The sequence below is a fragment of the Lygodium microphyllum genome, chromosome 13 (assembly GCF_053477565.2).
Source record: "Lygodium microphyllum isolate KBCC chromosome 13, Lygodium_microphyllum_v1.1.10, whole genome shotgun sequence".
Lineage (NCBI taxonomy): Eukaryota > Viridiplantae > Streptophyta > Polypodiopsida > Schizaeales > Lygodiaceae > Lygodium > Lygodium microphyllum.
Genome location: NC_141147.1, coordinates 42,780,722 through 42,807,997, shown reverse-complemented (window position 1 = coordinate 42,807,997; position 27,276 = coordinate 42,780,722). Strand labels below are relative to the sequence as shown.

General features: G+C 43.6%; 1 protein-coding gene across 3 annotated transcripts in view; it reads right to left on the bottom strand.

Moving 5' to 3' along the window:
* The window catches only part of LOC148026558 (Metallo-hydrolase/oxidoreductase superfamily protein), a 99,029-nt gene that overhangs the window by 55,480 nt on the left and 16,273 nt on the right, over positions 1-27,276 (bottom strand). For 2 of the 3 annotated variants that reach the window (XM_087690997.1, XM_087690996.1), the window contains 3 exons: positions 26,169-26,336; positions 13,539-13,651; positions 11,386-11,427 (listed from right to left, as the gene is read on the bottom strand). In XM_087690997.1, coding sequence (XP_087547123.1) covers positions 11,386-11,427; positions 13,539-13,651; positions 26,169-26,336 — 323 coding nt within the window. Of the gene's footprint in view, positions 1-11,385; positions 11,428-13,538; positions 13,663-26,168; positions 26,337-27,276 lie in introns of those variants that run through there. The other variant, XM_087690998.1, reaches the window with a different exon arrangement.

The following is a 27,276-nucleotide window of genomic DNA, read 5'->3' as shown; positions in this document are numbered from 1 at the left end:
TATTAGTGGCCAATAAATTGGTCTAGGCTAAAATCTAGCATCGGATATCATCTAGTACCTATCAGTCATTACAATTTTTGCCTTTGGCACCAATTGATATCTTGAGATCCTAGGTCCCACACTATGAAATAATTGACTTGCACCTCACATGTGCAAGTTATATTAGCACATTTGATTAACTTTTAGTCAAATACTAAGCAAAACAAAAAAAATTCACATCCTCATGATACTCTCTAAGACCAACATGGTGCAATCTTGCAAAAGCTCACCAATTATGGTGACCAAAGAGAAACCATCTTTGCTAGCATTGTATACTAGAAGAGGTTCTCTTGGGCCAAACCATTGTTTTGGTGGAAGTCCTTTTGATATCAATTACCCAATGTCTTAAAAATAGCCCTTAGAGTTCTTGCACAAGTAAGTTAAAGTCTAAACTTATAACCTAGAACTTAAGACTATTGAAACTTTAATCATGTTATAAATAAAGTTTAAACAATCCAACTTTTTTCCCTTGTGTTGTTATGAGCAAAATAGGTACTCTTCAAGAGCAAGGACCATCACTCTCAAAAATTCAAGACAATAACTCAACAAGAACTTTAACCTCTATTATAACAAGATTGATTATGGAATTAGATACAAGACTTGACTTTAAATACAAGACATGACTAGGCATACCTAGATTGGATACAAGACTTGAACTAGTAGAGGACTTACCTCGCAATAGCCTCACAATTAGTGTTGACAAGACTGAGGGAGGTTAAGAAGAAAGCTTCTAGGAGTAGCATTGACATAAGCAATGACACAGCATTGATGACATAGGCAATGACGTAAGCCTTGATGATATCAAGAATGATATATGTAATATGATATAAGCACTTACATAAGCGATAACACAAGTAATCTTCTATAATCTTCTGGAGTGTAAGCGTCCACAATAAATGTAGAATTGCTCGTTAAGAGTGTGTCAGAGAAGTTGGTCGATATATTCTCTCATGAACACCAAGATTTGCAATAGGCTAAGCACTCATAGTTAGAGCTATTGAGCTAAAAATGCATTAGCTTCACTTAAACAGCTCCAAAACATGCTTGATTAATGAAGTAACCTTGTTTATTTAAAAGAAATGCATTCCTAGAGAGTGTTTGTGTCCCATAAGCACAAACCCACTTGGGAGGGCCCAAACCTTCTATAAATAGATATGCTGCCCTCCATTCAGCTTAACATCTCGTTTTTGCAGGTTTCAGGTGTTTTCAACTTGCTGCCCACACCCCTTTCACAGAGGACATCACAGTCTCAGCTGCCCCTTGCTGTCATCTACAGTCTGGCACCTATTTCCAGCCTTCCACCTGCGGTTTGCAGCTGTTTGCAACAGAGCGACTATTGTTGATTACTCTCTACCTGCCGCTTGCTCAGTTTTCTCTCTCCTCCCTACTGTCATTGCTGTTTTCCTCTCTCCTCAGCTTGTCGCAGCAGATTTTTTCTCTCCACTGCTTGCGTTTGCAAATTTTCTCTCTCCTCTCCCTGCATTCAGCTTATCTTCTCTCCACAGCCTGCATTCAACTTATCTTCTCTCCACAGCCTACGTTTGTTGTTTACAGCCTGTGTTTGCTGTTTTTCTCTCTCTACAGCCTACATTTACTACTCTCTCTCTCTAGACTGCCGTCTACTTCACATCTAGCATACTCAAGCTGCGTTTATTGTTGTTCAACATCCCGAGGCTGCCTTGCTGCGATTCCAGATCCATTCGGAGTACGACACACTCTCCAGCTCATTACCCCTGCCTTTGTCCTTGAGATACAGGAGTTCGAGGTTCAGTATTCATTCGTTGCATAGTGTGTTTATTGCATGAGCATTGTATATTTAGCAATCATGTTACTTCATTTATTTTCTGTGTTCGTTGTCTCTGAGTTACCCTAACCCTAACTGTGTTCTTTTATCAATCTATGGTTTGTCATACGGTTTCTGTTTGTGTTTCTGTGTTAGGGTATTTCTTCACATAGTATTAGAGCAAGATTCTCTGAGAGAAACCTAGGCTTTGATCTGAAAGCTCTCTGCAGAAGCAAGAACAATAGCAGGTTCAAATGACTTCGAACACAACAACACCAATTCAATCTCCAAAAACATATATGCTGAGAACCGAGCAAGAGTGGGCAATTAGCTTTCTCCACAAAGTTCCGACATGGTGGAAGACACTTTTGACCACAAGGAAGAAACAAAGTTATGTAAGCTATCTTATGAAGAATATCACATGATCATGGCTTACAAACAAAAGAAGATTGAGGAGCTTAACCGAAGGATTTTCCTTCAAGAAAAGCTACTCAATGAAGGTATACATGATTCTCTCTCTTCAAATTTTGTGCATAAGCCTAATGATGTTGCAAGGCCGTTGAGGCTTCCATCAGGGATGGGGCCCTTATTAGAGAAAGAGATTCAGAGTATATTCCATTCTTTCATTCTCTTTTGTCTACTCCGATGTAAGGTACTTTAGATTCGTCTTTTGTTCCTTCGTCTTTTACCTCTTCTATTTTGCAATATACTGGTAGAAATCATGAGGAAGAAAGAGCACGGTCTATTGACAATGGAAAAGGTTCTCTTGAGGACCAATTCTAGTATATTAACACACGTTGTGGGGATTATAAGAAAAAGTCAGGTATTTCTTCTTTTACCCTTTCTTCTTTTCAATTTACTTCTCAAAATCAGAATGAACTTGGTGTTCCTATTCCTTCATTACATGCATCTTCATCATCATCTTTTCCCTTTCAATCATTAAATGGGAAAAATGAACAAAATGCATCTTCACCTTTCACTCCACAAATTCAAAACCCACCCATCCCACCATCTTCTTCCACTGCTTCTCCACTTCCATTCACACCATTCACATTCCCATTTCAGGCACCTCATGTTGCACCACACATCACACCGGGGGATTATGGAAACATAGGCATACCTTTTAGTACCTCATTCTTGTCTCAATCTCGTGGTGTTCCACCTTTTTCTCACACACTTTTCGGATCATTGCAACCTAGGTATCCCTCCCAGTCTCTCCCAAGTGCGGATCAGTTGGTACCACAGTTTGCCTCCATGCCTTATCTAGTGGACCTTCTGGTCATCCTATTGTGCCCCAATTGAACTTTGGACAAGGCTTCCATGTCCCAATGCCTCCACCTACACCGGCACCTTATGGAAACATTCATGTTCCAATGCCTTTGCCTCAATCGGCACTCATTGGACATTCACAGCCCATTTCTGCCTACCCACCTTTTTCCCCACTTTCTTCTTCTATTTTGCAATATACTGGTAGAAATCATGAGGAAGAAAAAGTACATTCTACTGACTACGGAAAAGGTTCTCTTGAGGACCAATTCTAGTATGTTAACACACGTTGTGGGGATTATAAGAAAAAGTCAGGTACTTCTTCTTTTATCCTTTCTTCTTTTCAATTTACTTCTCAAAAACAGAATGAACTTGGTGTTCCTATTCCTTCATTACATGCATCTTCATCATCATCTTTTCCCTTTCAATCATTAAATGGGAAAAATGAACAAAATGCATCTTCACCTTTCACTCCACAAATTCAAAACCCACCCATCCCACCATCTTCTTCCACCGCTTCTCCACTTCCATTCACACCATTCACATTCCCATTTCTGACACCTCATGTTGCACCACACATTACACCGGGGGATTATGGAAACATAGGCACACCTTTTAGTACCTCATCCTTGCCTCAATCTGGTGGTGTTCCACCTTCCTCTCACACACTTTTGGGATCATTGCAACCTGGGTATCCCTCCCAATCTCTCCCAAGTGTGGATCAGTTGGTACCACAGTTTGCCTCCATGGCCTTACCTAGTGGACCTTTTGGTCATCCTATTATGCCCCAACCATACTTTGGACAAGGCTTCCATGTCTCAATGCCTCCACCTACATCGGCACCTTATGGAAACATTCATGTTCCAATGCCTTCGCCTCAATTGACACTCATTGGACATTCACAGCCCATTTCCGCCTACCCATCTCTTCCCCCTCCTTATCAGACCCCTCCAACACCACCACCATCTTATTCCACCCATCCATCTTACCTCACTTTCCCGACACCTCATGGTTCTACCTCATCTTCAGCCAAGCATGCATTCAATGACAAGACTCGTTTCAACGGGGTCAAAATTTACCACTTGGTTGAACTTGATGAGACATACTCTTAACTCATAGAACCTATAGGATCAAAGGGGGCTCTTGTTGCCCATTCTCAGAAGAGGCAACAAGGGAAGGGCAAACAAAATCAAACTTCCAATCAAAATCAAAAACAAAATCAATCTGGGAAATCACAAGGAAACTCCCAATCACAACTCAAACCAGGGTGGCAGAATGTACCTAAAAAGAATAGACATTATCAACATTGTCAAAAGATTGGCCATTTTGACGACAAGTATCAAAATCAAAGACAAGAGACACAGCACCAAAACCTAAGTCTCAGACCCCAGCCCCTCAGTTGAGCAACCCCCAACAGGGGAGACAGGGTGATGGCAAAGGGTAGTTTAAAGCTCAAACTCACACTGCCACCGGTCAGCCATCTCAGTCAACAACATTCTCAACTCTAGAGGGTTTGTCTGAATAGTCTGCAACAGCCCACATCATCTCAGTAGAGACTTTAGATGCGAGTCTCGTCCATATCTGTGAGTTGCCTCCTAACAAGGTTTCCTCAAAAGACCCTGTATGATGCATTCTTTGGCTCTCGGCCTGTTATTTTCCACATCAAAGTCTTTGGGTACCGTGCCTACACACACACACACACACCTGATAATAAGATAGAAAAGCTCACTCCTTGAGCTGATCTCCTTATTTTTGTCAAATATTCCTCTAAAGCAAAAGCCTAGTCGATCCTCGAACAAATAAGGTGATCATTCGAAGGAACATCATCTTTTACGAGAGGGACATTGTGCAATCCTCTGTACCGGATTCCAATCCGATTCCTTCTTCCACAACATCAGAGATCGTGCCTACTGAGCCCGGTCTACTTCCCGCTCCTGACATTCCTACAGATTCTTCAGCTCCTAGGTCCCCTCTGCGAGACCTGTTACCTCATTGGTACCAGCAGATCATGCAGGATTCGGGGATCTTGCCACCGAATTTCAATCCAAAGGGACCTAGAAGATCTACCCGGCTTGCTCTTCAAGCATCATTTGCGTCAATGTTTACAACTGATTACATAGCGCATTCTAAGCCGAATACATGGCAAGAGACTCTTTAGAACCCTTAATGGCGAGAGGCCATGGAGAAGGAGGAGCTAGAGAGTATTGACTGAAATGAGACTTGGACATTGATGGATCGTCCGAGCCACAACAAAGTCATCGGGACAAAGTGGATTTTTAAGACCAAGCTAAAAGCTGATGGGACTTTAGACAAGTACAAGGCTTATCTTGTATTGCGTGGTTGACATATTTCCAGTTGCTTCTCACGCTAGCCGCTCAACACGGTTGGCCGATACATTAGATGGATGTCAAGAGTGCCTTGCTAAATGGTTATCTCGAGGAGGAAGTCTATGTGGAGCAGCCACCGAGATTTCCTTTTGGGAAATAGCGGTATAAGATATTCCGCTTGTAGAAAGCTCTTTATGGGCTGAAGCAAGCGCCGAAGTCTCAATTCCACAGGATGGATGAGTTCTTATAGACTCAGGAGTACCATTCTACCCCTTAAGATCCGAGCTTATATATTCAATCTATTGCAGAGGGGGTTAGCTATATCCTACTGTACGTTGATAACTTACTCATCACAAGCTCAAATTTTGCTGCCATCATAGAAATTAAGGCAAAGCTTAGTGCTACCTTTGAGATGACAGACCTTGGTTTGTTATCTTATTTCTTGGGGATGGAGGTAGTTCAATCTCAGGGCTGTATTTTTGTGTCACTGCAGTAGAAGTACACACTTCAACTTGTGGAACAATACACTACAAATCAAACACGACCAGTGGCTACGCCTTTTGATCCTACTATCCACTTGTCGAAGGATACCCTAGGTCAGCCCTTCGATGCACACACCTATCGGTCTGTCGTAGGGAAACTTCTTTGGTTAATTCATACTAGGCCAGATTTAGCTTACTTGGTTAGCATACTCAATCAGTATTTCACAACAACTAAGATGTTACATTGGATTGCATATCTTCGTGTATTGCGTTATTTACAGTGTACTTATTCTTATGGCCTAACATATGGTTGTGGTTTATGTTTGTAGGGATATACTGATTCTGATTAGGCACGAGATCTTGACACCCGGTATTCCCATGGCGGCTACCTCTTTACCTTGGGCACAACTCCCATTTTTTAGTCTAGCCGTAAACAAGAGACAGTGGCGGCTTCCACGGCCGAGACCGAGTATAGGGCTTGCTTTGACGGCACCACCGAGCTATCTACCTAAGGAGTTTACTGGCGGCGCTTCATTTTCCTTGCGACTCTCCTACCGTTGTCTATTGTGATAACCAGAGTGCCATTGCCCTTGCGGGCAATTCGATCATCACACCACGGGCGTGGCATATGGGAGTCCACTTCTACTTTTCCAGAGAGCAAGTTGAGCAAGGCACTATCTGCCTAGAGTTTATGCCTTCATCAAATAATTTTGCAATCATCTTGACCAAAGCAGTCAACCGGCCGATTCTTCAGTACCTCCTACCAAGGATCACGGCTTGGGTACACCCTCTCTACTTTAGATTGACGGGGAGAGGGTGCTTCCCTCTTGCTTTTCCTTCCAATTTGAGAGGGGACGGCTTCTTCTCTTAATAGTGACAGTGATGATGCTTACAGTTTTTAGACATTCATTTACTCTTTTGTATTGTATTATGGACATTTGTAACTTCATCCGCACTGTCAAGATGATATGATTGTAAAAGGGTGCTTGGGTAGATGAACAATTCCCCTGCACGAGGACACTGTCCAAGTGGCACCATTGCATAGCATTTTGCGTAAGCATGACATCTTGCATCTCCCTTTGCATTACCTCATGCATTGGCATTCTGTTCATGTAAGCATGCATCTATGCACATTTATCCATTTTCGGTCTTTTGAAGTGGTCAACTCTAGATCCACCATATTCGTGGCATTGCACATGGCAGTCTCTAAGGCAATTTTTCCCTAGCTTCCTTACTTGCTTTACTTATCTTGCATTGCTTCACTTATTTGCTATACCCACACCTTAGTCATTTTCCTTATTCACCAACACCCAGTAATGGTAGGGATAGTATGCTTGTTTTGTGAAGATCTTGGGTCTAACCATCCATTATCACTCTCCCATATTGAGGCATGAATACTCAATAGGACGAAAATTGATTTACAACCCTCATTGAATGCTAAATCTATCAAATCTAAAAAGCCCTCAAAAAAAAAAGTCCATAGCTAATTCCATCCGCCTTTGTAGGGCTTTGTAGGCCACTGGGCAGCCAACGTGCGCCCTTTGTCTGATGCCCTGTCCTCTCTGGGGTGATCACTTGGGCTCCCTTGGTAATAAAACCATCGCCTCTATAGTGTTAGTAGGCCACTAGGCAGCCGACGCACACCCTTTGTCCGATGCTTTGGCCGCTTTGGGGTGGAACGCCTTGGGGTAAAAGAAAAGAAAAAGGGCTTGCCTGGCCTTCATTCTCATAGCACCGTTGTTGGGCCTGAGAGGGAGTGTTGAGCTAAAAATGCATTAGCTTTACTTAAACAGCCCCAAAACATGCTTAATTAATCAAGTAACCTTGTTCATTTAAAAGAAATGGGTTCCTAGAGAGTGTCTATATCCCATGAGCACAAACCCACTTGGGAGGGCCCAAACCTTCTATAAATAGATATATTGCCCTCCATTTAGCTTAACATCTCGTTTTTGCAAGTTTCAGGTGTTTTCAGCTTGCTGCCCACACCCCTTTCGCGGAGGACATCACAGTCTCAAATGCCCCTTGCTGTCACCTATGATCTGGCGCATGTTTCTAGCCTTCCACCCGCCGCAGTGTGCAACTATTTACAGCCGAGCAACTGTTGTTGATCACTCTCCAACTGCCGCTTGCTTAGTTTTCTCTCTCCTCCCTACTGTCGCTACTGCTTTTCTCTCCTCAGCCTGTCGCAGCAGATTTTCTCTCCACTGCTTGCGTTTGCAAATTTTCTCTCTCCTCTACCTACGTTCAACTGATTTTCTCTCCACAGCCTGAGTTTGCTGTTTACAGCCTGTGTTTTTTGTTTTTCTCTCTCTACAGCCTGCGTTTACTACACACTCTCTCTCTAGACTGTCGTCTACTTCACATCCAACCATACTCAAACTGCGTTTACTGTTGTTTGACATCCGAAGGCTGCCTTGTTGGGATTCAGGATCTGTTTGTCAGAGTATGACACACTCTCCAGCTCATTACTCCTGCCCTAATCCTTGAGATACAGGAGTTCGAGGTTCAATATTCATTCACTGCATAGTGTGTTTGTTACATGAGCATTATATATTCAGCAATCATGTGACTTCATTTATTTTTTGAGCTCATTGTCTCTAAGTTACCCTAACCCTAATTGTGTTCTTTTATTAGTCTGTGCTTTGTCATACAGTTTCTGTTTGTGTTTTCGTGTAGAATTGCTCATCAGGAGTATGTAAGAGAATTTGGTCGATATATTCTCTCATAAACACCAAGATTCGCAATAGGCTAAGCACTCATAGTTAGAGCAACTAACTTATTGTCGCTCTAACTTACATATGTTGAGCACCATGCATAAGATGCCCATAGCCAAACAAGTAACTTAGTAAGTTTTAAAATTCCAAGCCTGTTAAATGCAATTATAATAAATAATGAGTAAGATCTAAGGTACAAATTATAATCTTGGGATGTTGAGAAAAATGTTGATAAGCTAAAGTTGACTGGGGTAACTCTAAAGAGTGTAAACAAAGAGCAAAACAAGGAGCAAGAGGCCATCTTTAGGAACCTCTATAGGGAGTTCGAAGAGATTGACCGCCATGTGTTACATACCCACAAGGGGCGTTTAGTCCTTACTTAGACCACAAGCACCACACCAACCATTACAACTTACGTGAGATGAGGCTCTAAGAGTTGCTCTACTATGCCAAAAATTGTTCAAGAGGTTGCTCCAATTAGAGAGCCCGAGCACGATGATGATGTAGATGTCATTAGAAATTGTGACTTTGATGAGCCTTCCAAGGCTTCTTCTACTAAGGGCGAGCCTCTTCGTATACTATTATATCTCAATCTAAGTCTAAGGATTCTAAATGAATCGTTAAGTAATCACACATGTTTTGAAACTCCCAAGTCTTTTTATAACATGCTCGTCTTTTTGTATGAAATTTTTTTAAATGGAACATGACACTTGGGCCTTGCCCCTTGGGATTTGAGAAGTGAAGCTTATATAGCCTTACAATTGTCTCCTAGACTCTAGACAAACATCCGAGCTTTCTACCTCTACTCCAATGGTTACCCATGAGTTAGTGTTTCTTCATATTGTTGACTTGGAGGAGCCTTCTTCAGTGGTTGCCTCATCTCCTAAGAGACCTTGACTAGTTGATAGTGGAGCTTCTAGTCATATGACTCCATGAGGTGATTTGTTGCAGGATCTATGCTCTTTTGAGGGTTCCATCATTGTTGGTGACATTGTTTTGATGCCTATTTGTGATGTTGGCACTTTGTCTTTATTTCCCGACCGTGCGTTGAGCTCCCTTTCTCAAGCCCTTCATGTTCCAAATTTGGGCTTTCCACTCCTCTCAGTTTATAGCCTTACTAGGCTTGATTCTCGAGTTGTCTTTACCACACAGGTCATTTGCATTTAGGATTCTACTATAGGGGCTGTTATCGTGACAGGTTGGCAGGAGAGCAGCCTTTGTAGGCTCCGTTCCCCTTCTCTTATGCAGGGTCCTCCAAGGTAGCTATCTCTTGCTACACCTGTCTCCGCTTGTGCACCATCTTTTCCACAAGTTTCTTCCCATCCCCTACCCTCTCTTTTGATGGTTTCCTCGTACCCCCCATCCCTTTCAGAGGGGGACAATATTCGAACCATCTACCTTTAAATTGTATGTATTATATGTGTATAATGTATGTTATTAGTATTCTATAGTCAACTCTTATATAGCCTTGCAACTATTTTCTAGCTTGAGTTCACAATTTTTGAACTTTGTACCTTTGAGTTGCATGTTTTATATGTATAATGTATCCTACTAGTAAAGTTGTTTTTATATATAATTTCATATGTAATCCTTAAACAAATGTACATAACAATGTACTTAATCTGCAAACGTTTTGTGTATGTTCCATATTGTACATATTCGTGCACTGAGCATATATCATATTAATTGTAGCTAACAACCTTGACAATCACAATGTTGGGCACAAGAAGGGAAGTGTCTGAGACAAACACTCTCCTCATATTCCTCCTCTATTGCCCAAATTAACCAAAGTTGCTCCTTTGAGAGAGCAGCACACAAGGTTGGAGCTTGATTAAATGGTAGGTTGCCCTAGCATTGGGCCAAAGGTTGCCATTAGGTGTGCTTAAGATGTAAACCTGCACCAAGAGCTTATGAGTGAGAGGCTTGAGGAAGGTCACTACAATATAAAGGAGCAACAAAAAATCATAGCCACAAGGACATAGTTGCTATGGTTTCAACAATAGGAGGTATGAAATGGGTTTCAAAAGTTTGATATGAGTTTGGTAAAATGTAATTGTCAAAATAGCAATAGCAATCCTTCTCTATCAGACATCAAAATGAATTCATTTCACATGAGAACTGCTAATTAACATGTTCAAATGATAATGAAATCCTAAACTTATAACCATAACTCTTGAGTCCTACACAGGACTCAAGAAGCCAGCCTCATCAGCATCCAAGTTCTCATCCACATCCATCTCATCTGCAAACTCAATGTCATCAGCATCATCCTCATTGATCTTGCCACTCCAAGAAGACTCACCAACCATGTTTCTTTAAGCCAACCTGATCACGTTTTTTAATATCTGACTCAGGCGTTGCAAACATTTGAGATGTTTCCTACAAGTAGAAACACATTTCTGGGTAACTATGCACAAGAGGGAGAGAAGCTGCTAGGAGAAGAAGAGGAAGGATGGGCTACTAAAGAGGCAACACCAAGAAAGGGCTGCTGCTGATCGCAACAGGAGAGGACTGCTAAGTTGGCGGTGTGCACTGCCCAGATGCAGCAAATATATGGTGGCAGCAAAAGACAAAAGGGCAGAATTTGGCAGCAGCAATGGGGAGAATGTGGCACAAGTCAAGGAAGGATGAGGCACAACAGAAACAGGTAGGCAGGAGCCGTGAGCATCTTACACACAGAAATCTCTTACAATAGTAAGTCAGAAAGATTTCTGAAAACTTTTCCTCAAAAGCTTTAAGCATATGTAAACAAACATTAAAAATATCTCACTTACTGATAATAAGGAAACCACTGCAAAGCACTGTGGTAGAAGAACCTGCATGTAGCCATGAGGAAGCTAGTTTTACTAACACACCATAACACTGTAACATCGAAATCTCCAAGAATTTAACAAGTAAGAGCAGGAAGTTGACAGCTTTGAATCAACATGATCACAAGCAAAGCATACAAACAATTTTTATGGTTCAACCAGTTATAAACAAGATAACATCAAAGGATAAATGCCTGAAAGGATACACTAATAGGTCTTATATCCAATAGATGCTATTCCCTTCGCCTGCTGCTACACCACCCAACGCGTTGATCCAGTGTTCAGATACCCCAGTAGTCTCAATGATCCCCACTTTTCATCTGCTTCCCAAGACTCTTGAAGGAGTATTTACCCACTCCCTGCCATAGGCCATCCAGTTGAATAATTGGAGTCCCAATCAGCAAAAGTGGCAGTCCCCAGGATGCCTTATCTTGAGTGATTCTTGAAAGGGATCTAGACAGCTTTCTAGAGAAAATAATGAGACTGTCTAGGGGGTGATTTATCACCCAAAGAGGTGATCTTTTAGGTCTCTCAAGTGACTCCTTTGTCTGCAAGGCATAGGAGCCTCCCCAAATGTAGAAACCCTTATCCCCAAAAGGAACCTCCTGGAGCAGAGATATAGACAAAACCCACCACCCTCCTTTAATGCAAGCTTCTCTAACAAAAGTCAAACAAGCTATCGGACCTACCCAATCCTAAGCCCACAAAGAGGCAACTGATCAATATGAGAGCAGCTAACAAAGAGGCTCCAAGAGCTGAATAAAATTTGAGAAAGAGTAGGCCCCAGTAACAACCATCATTGCAAAGCAACAAACTTGACAGCTTCTTTGTTACATCCATAGACATCCGGATGGGAGCTAGCAGCATTGGTCACAGTGGTTGTAAATTGGCCTAGTGCAAATCACACTAGGGACACTATATGACCACTATGACCAAAGCGGCTAGCACCCATTCAGTTGTCCAAAAAATAGGGACTCCATCATCTCAATCTGAACCATTCATAAGTGTAGAATAGGATGAGGCTAGGACTAGTGAGTGGCATGTGCACTCTAGGAGAGGACAAGATCGAGCGGTTGAGGAGCCACCCTTACATTGGAGGATAAGCTTGAACCTTGGGGCTAGCTAGTAGTATAGCAAGTGCTACATATACTGTAGGAGAGGGTAGAACCAAGAAGCTAACTAGTCACCCAACAACAAACAACCAACAAGGGGCAAAGAGATTACCCGAACCATAAGGAGCTAAGGGTAAAACCAAGCGATTCGTCTCAATGAAATTAGACCTCTGATGTATAGCATGCCTCCACATGTGCAAGAGCCTCCAACTTAAAAGCATAAGACTACGAATGCAAGATCTTGAGTAACCTCCTCATCTTGCTCATCATGAAACTCCTTTCACTCCCTTGTGACTCAGTCCCCCTCTACAAGTAGCAAATACATTGTCGACTTCTCCAAAGAGGATGAGGGTGGGGAAGGTGGGAGTGGTGATGATGAGGCCTCTCCTCTATCATGCAAGATGTAAAGGCAGGGCATGTATCACTCTAATGCAGATAAGGTCCTCAAGCACATAATAGCTTTGAGAAGCTAAAAAAGGTTTAAACACGATGCCTCTGTAGCTCAATGCTCACACCTTGATAGATTCCTCCTCCACTAGGCCCATCATTGAGTCTTCTTCACACTTATGAGAGAGTTCCTTAATGAAATTGTACCCCCCACTCTATTGATTTTGTATATACTCATTACCCCCCAAGGGCAGCCTCAAAAGTTCAGCTGTTGAAGCTACTTTTGCGTTTGTTTTGTGTGTGATTCCTTTGCAAGGGGCGGTCAAACATGTTATGGATCCACGTATTTATTAGCAACTTTTGGTCCATCTACCAAAATTAAGTTATGCAGACAGGTCAGACACCCACAACTGCCATGATTATCACATGACATCATTTTCAAAATGATGTAACTTCAAGCCATCATGTGCTGAGGCAGAACATAGATGTACATAAGCAGCTCAAACCAGCTGTCAAAGCACTCTTGCAGTTGGTGAATATCGATAATAACTTGTTCATTCAATACTGCAATCAATGATGCAAACACAGCAGTACAGATATAAACAGAATTTGCCATACTTGCCAGCATCTACCAGAATATTTCGCATGCCACATGATGTTGAATGGCGAATCACAATGCTAGTGTTCCGTCGTCTGTTTTTGTTCCCAATTTGAACAGCAGACCAACAAACCTGAAAATACTCTAACCCACCAGTTCATAGAAGTAAAAGTATCAGTACAAGCCTGTACAGGTTAGTTACAGTTGATTTTTATAATTTTGAATTCAGAGTTGGAACTGCTAAATAAAAGTTACACAGAAGTACTGCCAAACTTCTACTTGATGGTTGCACAATATTTCAGAGTTAAGATGGAGGTTTCATACAGGAGTACAATATGAAGTTTGGAGTTCTCATGCAAGAGTACAACGAGCTCAGAATGTGGGCAATAAGCTTGCCAATTGTTCAGCTGCCAGCATGCAAAGATCAGTTAGAAGGGCGTCCTCTAGCCGTTATTTCTTTGTGGTGGAGGCTACAAGCTCTTTCACAACCAGGCATTGAAAGGATTGGACTTCCCATCCATGATCACAATATTCGGATGTACATTTTGCTGATGACATGGCTATTTATATGAATGGGGATTGAGGAAAACTTTAGAGCATTTGTTGCAGCAATCAGATCTGCCTCCATCAATTGGCACAAGTCTTTCAGTTTCTCAGTTTGCGATATCAGGATTCAGTAGCATGACTAGAGACCTGTGTTCATTTACCTTAAGTTCCTGTGTTCAGATCTGCCTTCATCAATTGGCACAAGTCTTTCAGTTTCTCAGTTTGCGATATCAGGATTCAGTAGCATGACTAGAGACCTGTGTTCATTTACCTTAAGTTCCTTGTGAAACTTTAGAGAGATATTTCAGCTCTCATGTTACAAAGCATCAATTGGCCCCCCTTTTATTGACCATCATACAGAAGCTTCTTCAAATGGAGCACAGCCAAATTTCAGGTAGCAACTTAGCAGGGAGAGTGGCGTTGACTTGCTAGGTTAAATTCAGACCAGTTGGTACACTATGTCATGCTGGCCTTTTTTTATATATTTCATTAGATAGGTTACACACCTTATCCAATGACACAAGGACATGATTTACCTCTGGCTCTTTGGGTGGGTCCAGGACATTGCATGAGCTGTGCTGCCGGCTGGACATTGGTACGTCCATCAGTTGTTGAGGCTCTAGGAAGGAACAATGAATTCAGTAATGTGTAGGTTTGTGCATGCACACACCTTATTCAATTTAAATGAACCTTAATGTGAAAGCTACATTAAAGTTTCATTTAATTTCGTAAATTTAGAAATGGGCCAAAGTCTTAAGCCAAGACACTCAAATTCAATAGATTAATGGACAAATAGTTAAATTTACAGGCATTGACAACATCTTTCCTTGTGTTGTGGTGTAGAAGCATTCTTTAGGAAACTTCATTGTATGGATTGATAGCATACTTTGGGAGGTAAGGCAATGGACAGAGTAACCTCCTTCTTGTCACATAGAACTGGGGTGTTTTGTATTGAGAAGCATGACGGGACTCATGAATTTAATACACATGTGAATGATGGCTTAATGATAAGCTTATATATAAGGTAATACTGTCTGAGTGCAGCAAATGCAGAAGCTTATGACCAGACTGAAAGAAAGAAGTGAACATGGAGAGGAGAGAGAGAAAGCAAGAAAGAAAGAAAGAGTATATTAACACCTCTAAAAGGCCAATGTGGCATATGAGACCAGAGCAATACATACAATGAGAGAGAGAGAGAGAGTTTCTACTGCCTCCCTTTAGTCACTCTAATGAGAGAGAGAGAGAGAGTTCCTTCTGCCTCCCTTTAGTCACTCTGCTTTCTTTGTACCTTCACCGTGACTACGCACCGTGGCCGAGAGCCATCCTGCATTTCGTAATCATATAATCTTGTACTTTATTTGTAATTAATACAATTATCTTTTACAAAAAAAACAAAGAGAGAAAGAGATAGAAGAATGCTGAAGACTGCAGCAAATGTATGTTGAATATAGAAGGCAGTATGTACAAAGGGCTCTAAGGGTATGAACATCCGGAACACAATCTCAATTTGCATAAAACAAAGATGAATGTGACCGAGGGCAAGCCTGCCCTAAATAGGCAGGAAATAATGACAAGAAATGACCAGGTCAGCCATTCAAAACTAGCAGACTAATGTACTAACTGGCTGGCTGCAATAAATGACCTGCCAACTGCAGTAATAACTGTACAAGCTGCCACAGCTGATGTGGCACTAGCCTGCAGTGCCTGCAGTCCAACCACTGGTGCACCTGGCCGAAACCATCCGTTCTACCCAAATCGCTGCCCAAACTGCTGGCAAAAGCATTTACAGGCCTATTGTCATCCACACACTTAACCATTTCAATTATTCCTTCTTCCTAATACTTAATACCATGTTTGTGAAGTGAAAGAATTGCTATGGTCTAATCGTCCTCTCTCTGATTGTCCTGGACAGGATGGTGCCTCCAACCCTCAAGGAGCTCGGTTTCAAAAACATTAAACACAGCAACCATGGCACTATTTGTCATGGTCGAGAAAGCACTACCACTCCTCAAGAAGTCCCTCAATCCTTGCATCATGGAGTGTCTCATGAGCAAGGAGGAGGCCAGTAGTCCCATCCTTGCTATGCCTTTGTTGAAGTCTCTGGAATGTCTACTGGCGGGGAATCTACTAGAAAAGAAAACTCCTCATCTATAGGTGGAGTCTCAAGAGAAATAGACTTCACACACACTAGCTCTGGTACCCAACTATCACATGGGTATCGAAGAATACAATTACATCCTTGGACATCCAAATTGCGCTAGCAGCATTGGTCACATTGATTATGAGATGACTTGGTGCATATGCACTAAGGACACTTTGGGGTTAGGGCGACCAAGCCCTATTGTGCACATTATTGTGTGAGATCACCACTCTTGGACACTTGGCCCATTGGCCAATGCGTCTATACACCAAGATGGTATGGGCTGGAGATATGGGACGCCAATTCTTCGGACGTCGTTGTGACTCAGAGTGCTACTAGCCCATTTGGCTCTATGGCTAGGAGGTGAGTCTGGAATTTTGATGTCTAGTCCCTTATATTCGTGGATATACCTTGTGTCATGTCTCGTGTGCAAGTTGGATCCTAGGAGTGCATTATATTGGTATCAGAGCGTCAATCTACAATCTGGTGTGAGATCCAATTATGAGCATAAAACCACTTTTGCTCACAAAACTGTGATGGTTCACGCCTAACAAATACGCTTTTATCTCGTTTAGGGTGGTATGGGATACTACTAGTAAGAGGGGTGTGCACGAGGGACATGCGTTGTGGGCAATGGATACAACAAGGTATGTTTCTTGTCCAATACTCGTGCTCAAGTTTTTTATGTTGAGGTAATGCTTGTGCACAAGAGTTTTAACGATTGTAATGATTGGAGTCCAAGGAGTTGCCACTCCAAGGCCACGGTAGACAATTGGTAGTTGAACTCTTGTAGCCTATTTAAGCATCAACATTTTTGCTTTGACAATGACATTTAATTTTAATGTCATCATTAAATTTAATGTCGATTTTACATTTAACATTTATTGTTACATTAACACTTAATATTGATGATGTATTTAAAGTTACTATTATGGCAGTATAAATGTTATTCTTAATGTTGATTGACATTACCTTCCACATTAATTTTGTGTAATGTATCAAACAAAGAGGACGTAGGAATTGTGGAGAGAGAGGTTGCATCGTGGAAAGAGAGAGAGAGAGAGAGCTATCGTGTGAAAGAGAAGATTCTAGAGAGAGAAAGAAAGTGTCGTGGAAAGAGAGAGAGAGAGCCTAATGTAGGGTGACTATTGTGAAGCTATGCCTTCACATTCAACTAAACACCAAGGCAATTGACGTGATGTCTCGACATGGCAGGTTGAGCATGCTTACTACTCGTGGGTACTGTTAGCCTGCATTATTTTATCAGTCTGTCATCTCCTATTTGTGAGCCCTAGTCACAATCTAATAGGGACATTTGGAGCTTTGAATGTGTCTTCCTTCTCAATTTCGGTGTGTTTGTCAGCTGTGCTGCCCAGCTGAATGATTTCCAGCCCCTTAGGGTGACTGCAATTTTTTCCCGACTGCCCAAGTGCATTTCTATATAGCAAACATAGACAATGAGCAGATCAATCACTTTTCTGTCATCCAAGTTCTCCATCAAGTGGTTGCAATCCTCTCCATCTCCATCGTGGATAGTAGACTGCGCACTCTCCATCTCCATCACCGTTGAACGTGCTGTTATCATTATTCAGCCTGATTCGGTGCCCTGACTAGCGCCTTGGGCTGTGTGCAGGAATTGATCAATCTTCATTGTATCCAACTTTCATCTTTATTCAATGCATTCTTCTCTTCCTACATTCTCTTCTTCTCTCCTTTTCTCTATCAGAGTGCAGCGGTGCGGAAGCGTAGGACTGAGAGAGAGAGAACGCAAAGAGAGAAGGGAGAGAAAGAGAGTGTACAATGAAGATCTGCTGTATAAAGAATGCTGAATACAAAGATATACACGGGCGCAGTGCGCTGGACTGCGTGTCTCCACCTCGACGATGCGACCTGCTGTCCACCTCGAAGTCTGCTGCAGTCTCCATTGTCTGCTGTCTGAAATCTGCGAACAGAGACAGAAATCTGCACGGCACCGGTCTGTAATCTGCGACAGAGAAGAGTGGCCAGACTGCTGAAAACGTCGGCAATATATAGCCGAAAAAACTACCTGAAATGGGACGCCAGAAATAGGGCGCAGCCTGGAATAAGTCGGCTGCAGGCAGTCGGACTGCCACGTGGCAGTCCGACTGCACAGTCCGACTGTGCAGCAGCCTGCTGGTCCGACTGTGCAGCTGCCTGCCCACCAAACAGGCTATGATCTCTAACACCCCCTCTCAGAACCTGGACAGGGCAGAAGCCTGAGGGATCTGGAATGTTGCCGAAGGAGAGCCTGAGGAAGCGCCTTCGTAAACAAATCCGCAAGATTATCCTCCGTCTTGCAATACTCCACAGTGATGGTCTCATCCAGAAGCTTTTCTCGAATGAAGTGGTACTGAATCTCAATGTGCTTCGTCCGGGCATGAAAAACAGGGTTCCTTGCCAAGGCAATGCAACTCTCATTGTCACATCGCAGCAATGTAGGACGAGTCTAGGGGCACCCAAGCTCCTCCAACAATCTCCGAAGCCACACTACCTCGCATGTGGTGGAAGACGCGGCCCGATACTCCGCCTCAGTAGACGAAAGGGCTACCGTGGGCTGCTTCTTGCTACTCCATGAAATAACACCGGCACCCAAAGTAAAGCAGTAACCTGTTGTAGACCGCCTGTGGTCCACGTCACCGGCCCAATCCGAGTCGCTCCAACCTGCAAGTACGAGATCTGAACCATCTATCCCTGCGGGGTAATGAATCCCCAAATCAAACGTCCCCCTCAGATACCGAAGTATCCTCTGAGCAGCCTGCCAATGCACCGTCTTAGGTTCACTCATGAACCCTGCCAAGAGCCCAACAGCAAAACATAGATCAACCCTGGTGTTGAGAAGCCAAATCAAAGACCCTATCAACTGTCGATAGCGGGAAGCATCCGCCAAAGGAGAAGCTGAGTGGGAAGTGGCCTTCCAGTTCGGATACATAGGAGTAGAGAGGGCCCTACAATCTTCCATCTCAAAGGACACCAAGAGCTCCTGTACATACCTCTGTTGGGAGAGAAAAATCCCCCTCTAAGACTGAAAAATCTCATGTCCTAGAAAGAAATGGAGTAGCCCCAAATCCGTCATCTCGAACGTCCGATGTAAAGCTGACTTTGTCTCCTGGACCTGCTGTGCATCATCACCTATGACAATCAAATCATTAACATATAATACAAACAGCACACAACCATCCCCGGAAGTGTGAACATACAGCTGCGGATCGGCCTTGGACCGCCGATATCCCAACTGAGACTAGAGGAACAAATCAATCTTCTCGTTCCAAGCTCGCGGGACCTGCTTGAGGCCATACAGGGCCTTCTTCAACCTGTAGACTTTCCCATCCGCAGAACCAAAGCCAGGAGGCTGCTCAACGTAGATCTCCTCCTTCAAGTCACCATTCAGGAAGGCCGACTTCACATCCAGCTGATAAACAGGCCATCTCCTATGGCCAGCCAAAGCAAGAACAGCTCTAATGGTTGCCATATGAGCTGTGGGGGCAAAGGTGTCATGACAGTCAATGCCTGGGCGTTGTGCAAAACCCTTAGCAACAAGGCGAGCCTTGTGCTTATCCAAAGTACCATCACTGAGATATTTGGTCTTGAAGACCCACTTGACTCCAATCACCTTCTTCTTCGGAGGGCGTGGCACGAGTGACCGAGTGTCATTCCTCTCAATAGCCTCCAACTCAGCTTCCATAGCTTTCTTCCATGGGGCGGACTGTAAAGCCTCCTTCACGGAGGTGGGCTCACGATCCTGCATAACTCGGGACATCAAACAATAGTTGGAGCAAACAAGCTCCGAAGAATGCGCCTGGTGCCTCCGTGACCGCCGCGGACCATCCTGCGGTCCCCACTCCTCAAGAACCCCCTCGATCCCTGAATCACGGAGTGTGTCACGGACCCAGCGAGGAGGAGGCCGAACCTCCCCCCGTCGTTCTCCATCAGTAGAAGACTCCGGAATATCCACCGGTGGTAACTCCTCAGTAGGGTCCGGTGGAACTATAGACTCTGTGTCAGAAACAGAATCATACTCATAAGGCACGAGCTCCAGTGGAACTGAAGAAGGAGCCCAACTTTCCCCTGGATCTCCAAGAACGGGATGCTCCTCACCCGTTGAAGAAGCCGGAACCTCCACAAACCGTACATCACGGCTAGTATATACATCCCGCTTGACGGGATCATACAGTCGGTAGCCTTGGGACTGGGAGCTGTAGCCAACAAATACCTGTTTTCGGGAAGCCGCTTCAAATTTATCACGGTGAGCCTTGGGAATGTGAACATAGGCATCACACCCAAAGACTCGGAAGTAAGAAACATCTGGCTTCGTCCCAAAATAAGCCTCAAATGGAGTCATCCCTTCCACGGCCGAAGTAGGGGATCGATTAAGGATGTGGACTGCAGTAGCCACAGCCTCGGCCCACAGAACCTGAGGGGTCTGTCGGTGCTCCATCATGGTGCACGCCATCTCGATCACACTGCGGTTCTTCCGTTCAAGAATACCATTTTCTTGAGGAGTATTGGTATTGGCAAACTCCTGGTGAATTCCTCTATCTGCACAAAACCGAGCAAATTCATTAGACACAAATTCACCTCCCTTGTCGGATCGCAAGGTCTTCAACTTCCGGCCTGATCGGTTCTCCTCAAAGAGAAGCCAATCCTTGAAGTGCGAGAAAGCTTCTGACTTTAGTGCCAAAAAGTAGGCCCATGTCATCCTGCTGTAGTCATTCACGATCAGCATGAAGTACGAGCTCCCACGCAGGGACTCATTCCTCATAGGGCCACATAGATCCGTAGATACTAGCTCCATCGGTGAAGTAGACCGCCGCAAAGCTGTGTGGGGAATGGCATCCCTATGCTGCTTCCCCCGTATGCAGGAGACACATGGCTGCTGGCTCACCACTATATCCGGCAACCCTCGAACAAGCTGTCCACGTGACGCCCTCCGAAGATAGTCATAGTTCAGGTGACCAAACCGAGCATGCCATAACTCAGACTGTGACTGTGAGGTAAAAAGAAGAGTAGAGAGGGCAGTGGAAGACTTCAGTCTGTAAATGCCGTTCTCCTCATATCCAGATGATAGAACCTTCCTCGATTTACGATCAAGGACTCGCACTGTAGAACTATCAAACTCCACCAAAAGACCAAGGGAGCAAATCTTATGGACTGAAAGGAGATGGTACCCTAATCCTAGTACATGCAAAACCTCTGAGATATGGGTGCCACCTCGTCCATCCGGAATAAGCTGCATCTTACCCCGACCTGCAACAGAAACTGAAGAGCTGTCTCCAATGAGAACCTGCCCATGCGAAGGTCGCAGCTGGGCAACACCATCTGATGAAGGAGTCATGTGCCGTGAGGCACCACTATCAACAATCCACTCTCGAGCTTGGGGAGCCGTCATCGCAGCATCAAAAGCATTCGGTGAAGCGTCCTCAATGATAACTAGATGTAGAAATGCAGCCGATGAGGGTGCAGCCACTGCTTCAAAATCCTTGGTTTCCTTCTTCTTGGTGTCCTTCGAGTCTTTGTCAGGGCAATCCTTCTTCCAATGGCCAGTCTTTCCACAAATATGACATGTGGAGTCTTTGTCCTTGTCCTTCTCCTTGTCCTTCTTGGACTTGTTATCCCCCTTCTTCTTCTTTTGGTCCTTCCCCTTCTTCTGAGAGGCTTGACCTGTCAACGCCTCCGTCTTGGAAGCATTCTGTCCCTTTAATTGTTCCTCTTGGTCCAAGACCATAGGAACCAACTCTTCCCAGCAAAGAGTAGACTCTCGCCCCAAAGCAATAAGGGCAGAGTAAAATGTACCGAATCGTGGCGGCAACTGGGACAATAGTGTAATCGCCATGTCTTCGGAGGAAATCGGCTTCCCCGCATTCTGAACCTGCATCTGTAGCTGCCTTAGCTTGTTAATGTGTTCCCTTAGCGAAGAAGACTTATTGACGGACAAGGTCCGCATCTGTACCTCCAAAGAAACCCTCTTCATCAGGGTCATCCGATTGTACATTTGATCAAGCTCCAGCCATATCTCACGAGCCACCGTCAAGTGCTCGATGTGAGCGATCACGGCTGTAGTGCATGATAGAAAGAGAAAGGATCGAATCCTGGCATTCAGTTTGTCCCAATGAGACTGGGCCCTGGCCAACTCCGCACAAGCATCGGAAAAGAGTTTGGACTCATCTCTTACCGACGGCCGGTCAATATCCTCCTGTACCAACTCCGCCAAATCATAGGACTCAAGGATGGCCAACATCATAACGCGCCAAATGCGGTAGTTATCGCCGTCGAGCTTCTGATCGGTAGGAAGAGCCGGTAAGACAGGCACCTTCCGGTCCATAATCGCCTGGAACTCCAGATCCATCTCTGTAGACATCTTCACCTGCAATGCCTTCTCAAACGCAAAAGCAGCCCCCTCTGACTGGGAAAACTCAGCCTCCTAAGGCTCTTCCGCGTCCCAAAGCTTCTTCACCCGCCGGAGGCGATGAAAAAGCAAAACTTGCACTTTTAGGTTGAAAACTCAAACTTCCTCCGCGTCAAACAGCAGTAAACAGCAGGAAATCCACCACCTGTACTCCTTTCCTGTGCGCCCACACTTGTTTCAGCCTTGTTCCAAGGCGCAGCCCTCCTGTCTGCCCTTAAACACAAAAAACGCAAATTTGTGTCGCGATGGAAACTCCACTTCAGGTTGATTCTGCGCTCAGTCAGCCCTCAAACACTACTCTGATACCATGTCAGAGTGCAGCGGTGCGGAAGCGTAGGACTGAGAGAGAGAGAAGGGAGAGAAAGAGACAGTGTACAATGAAGATCTGCTGTATAAAGAATGCTGAATACAAAGATATACACGGGCGCAGTGCGCTGGACTGCGTGTCTCCACCTCGACGATGCGACCTGCTGTCCACCTCGAAGTCTGCTGCAGTCTGCATTGTCTGCTGTCTGAAATCTGCGAACAGAGACAGAAATCTGCACGGCACCGGTCTATAATCTGCGACAGAGAAGAGTGGCCAGACTGCTGAAAACGTCGGCAATATATAGCCGAAAAAACTACCTGAAATGGGGCGCCAGAAATAGGGCGCAGCCTGGAATAAGTCGGCTGCAGGCAGTCGGACTGCCACGTGGCAGTCCGACTGTGCAGCAGCCTGCTGGTCCGACTGTGCAGCTGCCTGCCCACCAAACAGGCTATGATCTCTAACATTCTCTCCATGTTCGTGATTCCCTTCCATTGCGCAGTCTCGCATGGTATCATCACCTACATGAGGACCCGGTGTGAAGATATACTAGGGTTTGCACTGAGGAAATACAACATGCACAAAAGACTGAAAGAGACCAAAACACACTAAGGAGACACAGCATGTACGAAAGAGACTGAAACACAAAGACTCAGACAGAGACAAGCAAAACTCAAGCCCTAAACACAAAACGCAAAAAGCAAAACTCAAAGCTGAAACACAAAGACAAACATAGAGAGAAGAAACTCTAAAGTGAATGAATGTTGTAAATGAATGTAAGAGTGTACAAAATGCCCAAGGGCATAGCAATGTAGTGTCGGAGAGTGACATCCACCGGAGATGGATCCGAAGTGCTATGACCACCAATCAGAGTGTCGGAGTGCGGAAAACACCAAACGTTGATCACCAGAGTGTCAGGGAACTGAGGCAACAACAAGAGAGGTGTTTGCTGATGTAGACAACTTGTTGGACAACAAAAACGTAGGTACTGCAGCAATCATTAGGTGAGAGAGATGGCAACAACTTGTCGCCTAGCACCAAATGCTGAAAATGCAGCTAAATCAGGTGCTATGATGACGCAGTAAATGGAGACCTCCAAACAGCAAGGCAATGGCTGGACAGCAAATGGTAGGTGGCTGATGGCTGAATTCTATACGGTAGAGCGAGAAACCTACACAAAAGAACAAGGCTGAATGATGCACAGCCTATCTATTTATAGATGTTAAAGGGTGGCCCAAAAATCTAAGATTTTGGGGAGGCATTGAAACTCTCTTGAACCGCACACCAAATTTGTGTTTTTCATTAATTAAGCGTGTTTTTGGCTATTTAAAAATGCTAATCAACTATAAAGCATGTTTTAGCTCAACACCCCCTCTCACGCTTAAAAGTAAGCCTAAAAGGAAAGGCCGGCAATGTTTACCTCAAGGCATCCCACCCTAGAGCAGCCAAAGGGCATCAAACAAAGGGTCCACGTCGACTACCTGGTGGCCTACCAAGACTACAGAGGCGATAGTTATCTTATCGAGGGAGTCCAAGTTGTCACCCCAAAGAGGACAAGACATCGAACAAAGGATGCTTGTCGGCTGCTCAATGGCCTACCAAGCCCTACAAAGGCGGATGAAACCACATTAAACTTTTTTTTTTTTAATAAAAAGTGAATTTTAGGGGTGACGGCCAATTAAGTAACAATGACCCAAAAGACAGGAGTAGAAATGGTACACCCAACACATCACAAAACACTACAAGCTTACCCAACCACTCAAGAATATTGATGACAAGGGAAAGGTGATGGCATATCATGTGAAGAAGAATGGTGGTGCTACTTAAGATCCATCTAGTGATGCTCTACTCAATGGGATGCATAGTATGCTACATGCTAAAGAATGCTCATGCAGCAGGTGCCACTTGGACAATGTTTCTCGTGGAAAAATTGTTCACTTGCCCGAGTGCCCTAGTACAAAGATGATAAAATCATGCAATGCATAGGTGAAGGTATAACAAGGAGAGGAAGGCTGATATCGAAGACAAGTATTGAAACCAAGGTTTTTTTTTTTGTCATCAAGATGCTAGCCAACCTGATGCATTCTTAGGAATTATTTTTGCCTATTTATTCTCGCCTCCCTCCTCCACAGTTAGTCACTTGCAATCATTCAAAGCAAGTGTTGCTGGAGAGAGGGAGCTGGTGCCAATGCTCACATAGCCAATGACAATGTTATATGCAACTATCTCATGATTGGTATATGGATTCCATTTCCCTAGCATATCTATGAGTTTTCTCTTTGCAGTATTCCTTTGTTCTTGTATTTTCTCTTTTCTCTCTTCTCTTGTGTTGTGCACTATATTACAATAGTCTTCTACACTTCCATCATTGCACCCATCTCTAACACCTATATACAAGCTAGCTCATTTATCACACAAGGGAAGAATCCCCCACATGAAAGGAGTGGTGTGAAGAAGGAATCAACAAGAAGCCATTGAGGAAGAGCTCTCGTTAAGGAGAGCAAAGGAAGGGGAGCTAAAAAGTAGCCTAGGAGGTGCCAAGAGGAGTAGTCCACACCAAATGTCTGACAGAAGGAACCTCCACAAAAGGTGACAAAGGATAACAATGCTGCTATGGAGCATAGCACCTATGAAGAACACGCTTGACGATAGAGCCTAATAAGCTAGAAAAGCACAAAAATGCTAGTGGAACTCAATTCAAGGATGCCTTGAAAGGTGAGAAGCTAGTATGAAGGTGTGTTTGTTTGCGAAGTTGTCTTATTGCTACAATGGTCATCTAATCTTGTGAGGGGGAATGCCTATCAAAGAAGCACAAAAAGGACATGATGAGGTCTGTAGGGAGTGATGCTAAAGAGCCAAAGGCCCAGTGAGAAAAACAAGAAAGTCAACCTTCAAAGCTTGGGGATAGCTTTGGTGGAAACTTTGGTAAATAGAACCAGAAGATATGGAGAGTTTCAAAGAGGTCAATGTGCCAATACCTTTTTACACATGGGTAACAACAGATAGGACAACACATAAGAAATGTCTTCATGTATGAAAAGGAGCACAATGCTAACATAGTCAATAATAATATTCTTTCTAGCAACAAGATTCTCAAATGATTCTTTTGGACAGCCAAGATTAACAAGGGTCATAGACACATGGTTATTAATGGTGAAAATTCTACCATGTATCATAGAGATCCCCCAAATTATAACATGTAACAAAAAATGCTGTAAAAACAGTGTCATACGTACCGGGCATTTCTTATTCAGGTCAGTCAAACAACTAACTCTTGGAATACCCTCACTAGTACCAGTTCCCAAGAATAAAAGGTATGACTTTCCAGGTTCTAGCATTGCATCTTGTTCATAATTTCCCAAAGTACCATCAGCAAAACCAAGTTGACTATTGCAAGGTTGATCCTGCAATACACAAGAACGCCAAACACAAGATAAGAAGCATAATAGTTATGTTTGATAATCCAACAAACAAAAAGCTCGTGTAGTTGCAACTCTTCAAGTCAATTAAAAGTTAAGTTTATTTCCAAATGCATGAAACAAATCACAATTTCCTTCCACATGTAAACTAATGAAATTACATTGTTTAAAATCTCTAGAAGAAAATATGTAAGTTTCAGTATGCTTAATCTGCCAAGATGTTTTAAATCTTGAGAGCTGACTTTCAAACTATCATGAATAAAAGCTTGATTGGCATATTCTCTCTCTTTTGTTTACCTATGTTATTGCCACTTTGTATCACAAAATGTGATTGTGCTTATTCTCGGTTTCATGACTTGTTTACAGAAATTCCACAACATCACAAGATCCATAAGCATAATAATTAACTGAACCAAGACAAAGAGAAAGGAAAACACACGCACAAAGAAGAAAAGAGTAAAAGAAAACGGAGGGGAGGAGGGGGAAGAAATTGCAGTTTGGCAGCCCAAAATGGGAACGTCGAAATTGGGGGGGGGGGGGGGGGGGGGGGTGGGGGAGGGGTGGTGTGCGGGCGGCGCTTTAGAGGGGATTCATAAGTTTATTCTAACTTCTTTCCCTCCAAATTGCTCCTCACTTGCAGCCCACGCATTGCTTTTAATTGCTCTATTCAATTGCTACTCATTCCAAACATTTTCAACTTGCATCAACCTTTGATTCTCCATTGTGCTCTCGTCTTTGAAACCAGCCTTCCTCCTCATAGAGTGTGGTAATAATCTGACTAATCAATAATTACAACCAACAAATAAAGCATATAAACTGAAATGCATACTTTACTGCTTAATCTTGGACAGAGGACGGGCTGTTGGCCCCAAAACTTGGCGCCCCTTGTGGTATTTCTTTATCTTTTATTGCAAATGGATAGAGT